Consider the following 4,321-nt stretch of genomic DNA (forward strand, 5'->3'; position numbering starts at 1 on the left):
CCTGGAATTACCAAAAATGGAGAGGGCATAGTCTAACATATGAAGCAGGAAAAGACCGCTGTGTAATCCCTTTATTTCAACAAAGTAACTGTATTCTAAATACCACCTTTTTAAACGGTAACTGTAACGGAATACAGTTACTCATATTTTGTATTTTAAATACGTAACGGCGGTACATGTATTACGTTACTCCCCCAACACTACAGCCACATACTAACACATACACACACGTGCACTCACATGCTCACACGTGCATGCACACACACAGTGCCTCAGCTTTTACGACACATCATATGGGTTTTACAATGGGGGATTGTGTAACTGTGTTCACTAAATAAAAAGGCTGCAAGGGGAGGCTGGAATTTGGAGTTGTCTGGGATCAGGTGAGGAGCTTGAAGCTCTGGATCCTGACCGGACCAGCTACCTTTGCGCAAGTGAAAGCTGATTGAGCTCTGGTTGTCTTGCTTTGTTCATTGAGATAAGTCTCTGAGCCAGCGAGGCTTGCGAGTGCAGACCTAACACATGTGTCCTCACAGATGCTTTAAACACATGGATAAAAGTCTCTTGTGAAAAGATGTTTCAATCAGGGAAAATACATTATGAAAATGGCAATTTGTTCTATCAGCACTGGAGATGAGCACATTTCAGGGAACTTTGGAATGCAGGACCAGGTTGAAGCTCTCAAGTGGATCCAGCAGCACATTCACAACTTTGGAGGAGACCCAGGATTAGTTACTATATTTGGAGAGTCTGCTGGTGGAGTGAGCGTGTCTCTTCTGGTAAGAATCTACAGTTAGAGGAACTTTATATAAACTTTTTCACTCTAAAAAAAATAAAATAATATGTGATGTGTTACTTGAATCACCAGCTCCTGTCACCACTGTCTGATGGGCTGTTTCACCGTGCTATTGCTGAGAGTGGCACAGCTGCAATGAATGTATTTGTGGCAAATGATCCTCTACCAATGGCCAAGGTCTTTTTGGAGGCTTAATAACATTTCTGTTGCAGATTAATGAGTATATTGCAATTGAGTTCTTTTCCTAAATATTTGACATTTATATTTGACATTTCACCTCAGGCAGTTGCAAATGCATCTGGCTGCAGTCTTGAAAGCACAAAGAAGATCAGTGACTGCATGAGAAACCTTGATATTGATACTATAGTGGGTTTTACACAGGTGAGGTAATGGGTGAATACCTGATAGAAATAGCTGAATATGATTATTATGTCTTCTACAATATTTCTTTGAAGCCTTTGATTTCTCCCTCAGCTCTGTTCATGCTATCACATCTTTCACTTTTGTACATTTTATTTTCTCAAGGATCCAACATTAAGATTTCAAGTAAATGTTGATGGACATTTCCTGACTAAACCTGTGGATGAGCTGTTTCGTAAACATGAACTCCATGCTGTTCCATTCATGACTGGTGTCAATAATGATGAAGGTGGATGGATGCTTGCATCAGTAAGTGTCACAGGAACATGTAAATAAAAAGCTCAAATCTCAATGTAGTTTGTTGTTGTTTTGTAATGTTGAACAAAAAATGTAATGTGGCTTGGTATTTCCTTAGTTTTTTGCTCCCCAAAACTGGACAGAAGGACTAGATCGGGAATTTGTTTTGAACATGGTTTCCTTCTTCTACCCCGACGTAAGGCAGACACCACTTGATGTTACAATATTACTGTCCCCGACCTGCTCGAGCTTCTTTGATTGATGTGTTGCTTATTTCTTTAAGCCTAAAGCAGCATTTATCAGAGATGTGATAGCTGATGAATATATCGGAAATGGTGACGACCGTGTGAAAAACAGAGATGGGTACACTGAGATGCTTGGAGATTTGTTTTTCACCATTCCAGCGATCAAAGCTGCTAATGCTCACAGAGGTAATTTAATTTGTTTAATGAAAGATTATACAAATCTGTTTAAAACCCAACACTTGATGTTTACTGTGACACACTTTCATTAACAAATATCACACACATTCATCAAATTCTAGATGCAGGTGCTCCTGTATACCTGTATGAGTACCAACATCCTCCCAAATTCCTGCAGCAGAAAAGACTGAGCTTTGTTGGGAGTGACCACGGAGATGAAATTTTTATAGTTTTGGGATTTTGCTTCACAACTACCCATATTAGGTTACCCGGTAAGACTTTATAAAAACTCTGCCTTAGTGCTCGATCTATTTTGTTTTGTTGATTGAAAAATGTTTTGCAACATGATCGTTTTAGATCCGTGCCCTGAGGATGAAGAACAGTTGAGCAAGATCATGATGAGCTACTGGGGGAACTTTGCTCGCACAGGGTAGGAATTTCCAACTGTTGTAAATTTCACACATTTAATAACTGAATAACAAATGTATATGTGTTTAGATCTCCTCATGGGCACAACCTTGTCCACTGGCCAAAGTATGGAGCAGAAGAAAAGTACCTGGCGATTGGTTTAAAAAAGCAGGTAACTGCTCAGCACCTGAAGAAGGAGCGCTTTGTCTTCCTGACTCAGACCGTCCCAGAGAAGATCAAACAGCATGAGGAAAATGCAGAACGCAGCGAGCTGTAGAAAACTCACATCTGGTCTCTGCTCCATCAATTTTAAAGTAATTAGACTAAACCATAATTCCCTTATCTAAAGGTCTTGTGAAGATTATCCATATTCTAATATACAATGAATATTTTGGCATTTTCTTTTAATGGAATCCCTGATTTTGTTTTTCAAAGAAAAAAATGTCATTCTTACATTTTCACAAAACTGTAAATAGACTGTCCAGTAGGATGAAAGTATTAACAATAACTGCCAATCTCAAGTCACCTGCGTGTTACCAGGGTATTTTAAATCTGGCACTGTAAAAATAGGTTTTGCAAAATGATAAAACATTTATAAAATGAAAAGATTTGACAAACCAATATTGCAGCACTTTGTTTGTCTGTGACCTTTGCTAGTATTACCTGAAAACTTACCACTCCATTCCCTCAAATATCCTTTGAGATGCAACATGCGTTTTTTCATATTTTTTTCTTACATTTTCTCTTGTGTGCATTCAACCTTCAGAAGTCCTCCCGAGCAACTGTGTCAACACCTCTGTGTCTGTGTGGGTCATGAGAAATGCAATGCAAGCAAAAACAACTGCACTTGTATTAATTACTGTATCATAGCGTGTATGAGCCTGTGACACAAGCATGCGCTCATATGAATAAACTTGTAACCAAATTCACATTTTGAGCTTTTCAGACAGGCAGACGAAAAAAAGGATTGCAAGACAAAGTTGTGAATTAGCGGCGAAGTAGGAGGGACATCCGAAGCAGAAAGTGTTCTGGAAGTGAGTCCTGAAGTGAATCTAAAGTTTAGACTGTAGATTGGACTTTAGTCCCGTTATGGTTTGGCGTCAAACTGAATGACGTCATATCTTGCTGGAGACACTACCCTTTCCTCTTTGTCAAAGAGAAAAGAAGAAACCTTCATATGAGGACGCACTTCCTCTGTCTCTTTGTTCTGCGCTTCTTGAAAAATCCGCGGAGTTTCGCAATCCACAGAGCTGACCATGGAGTTGCATGCAAAGCACAATTTCTTCTTCTTGGTATCCGCTTCATTCCTCTGTGCTGTTGTTGTTGCAGATCTTCAGGGTAAGTAGGATAAAACAGTTCTTAGCAAAATGGTCTTTGTGACATCTCCTAATTTCTGTGTAATGCGTGTGTTCCTTAAACCTACATGTAGTACATGTTTTTCTTTTCCTTTTTTTGCACGAGTTGCTTTTTGAAAAACTAGTGTTTAAATCTGACAATATTAATCAATCAGTAATCAACCGTATTATGGCAATAATAGTCATTTTAAAAGCTGATAATTAAACATCAAGTCCAGGTGACATTTTACCTGCAAAGGCTATTCACTCTGTTCAAAGGTGAATGATAGCAAAGAACCAAGCATGTGAGACGACGGTTTTAAAAGACTGGACCGTGCAAATTTTAATTATTGTTATTATTTTCATTTTGCAAAAAGGGCTGTTTTAAAAAAAAATCTTTCTGCTGACTTCATGCTTAAGGAATAAATTGAGTATTGCAGCGACGGTGAATAAACAGAAACAGATTTCATGGTCAACTCTGCTTCTTTTTCAGGATCACAATACACAACAAAGGAAGTTTATGGCAAAATAAATAAATAAATACAGAGCCATGTGAGCCAGTAGCTTTTTAAAATAAAAATAAAAATAAAAAAAATGATGAAGTATCACAGCCCTGCGACAGACTGGCGACCTGTCCAGGGTGTACCCTGCCTCTCGCCCTATGACAGCTGGGATAGGCTCCAGCGCCCCCCGCGACCCTGAAA

The 4,321-nt window shown here is 38.9% G+C and overlaps 2 protein-coding genes across 2 annotated transcripts in view; both read left to right on the forward strand.

Moving 5' to 3' along the window:
• Positions 1-51: 51 nt before the first annotated feature.
• Positions 52-3,157, forward strand: LOC102294227 (carboxylesterase 2b). The gene is made up of 9 exons (XM_042229034.1): positions 52-779; positions 869-973; positions 1,079-1,177; positions 1,322-1,465; positions 1,572-1,649; positions 1,737-1,884; positions 1,998-2,147; positions 2,233-2,305; positions 2,374-3,157. The coding sequence occupies exons 1-9, from the start codon at positions 600-602 to the stop codon at positions 2,558-2,560; spliced, it is 1,164 nt and encodes a 387-aa protein (XP_042084968.1). The 5' UTR covers positions 52-599; the 3' UTR covers positions 2,561-3,157.
• Positions 3,158-3,278: 121 nt separating this feature from the next.
• LOC121815932 (liver carboxylesterase 1F-like) overlaps positions 3,279-4,321 on the forward strand; it is a 12,928-nt gene continuing 11,885 nt past the window's right edge. Inside the window, exon 1 of the mRNA XM_042229036.1 lies at positions 3,279-3,621. Coding sequence (XP_042084970.1) covers positions 3,540-3,621 — 82 coding nt within the window. The 5' untranslated portion in view covers positions 3,279-3,539. The remainder of the gene's footprint in view (positions 3,622-4,321) is intronic.

The sequence above is a fragment of the Haplochromis burtoni genome, unplaced genomic scaffold, assembly GCF_018398535.1.
Source record: "Haplochromis burtoni strain Fernald_Lab_line unplaced genomic scaffold, NCSU_Asbu1 Contig_375, whole genome shotgun sequence".
NCBI classification, from domain to species: Eukaryota; Metazoa; Chordata; class Actinopteri; order Cichliformes; family Cichlidae; genus Haplochromis; species Haplochromis burtoni.

Bases quoted from the DNA above. Each gene is read 5' to 3' on its own strand.
- LOC102294227 (XM_042229034.1), top strand. From the start codon at position 600: ATGAAAATGGCAATTTGTTCTATCAGCACTGGAGATGAGCACATTTCA. The intron at 2,148-2,232 runs GTAAGACTTTAT...TGATCGTTTTAG, and splicing joins TACCCATATTAGGTTACCCG to ATCCGTGCCCTGAGGATGAA. The intron at 2,306-2,373 runs GTAGGAATTTCC...ATATGTGTTTAG, and splicing joins GGGAACTTTGCTCGCACAGG to ATCTCCTCATGGGCACAACC.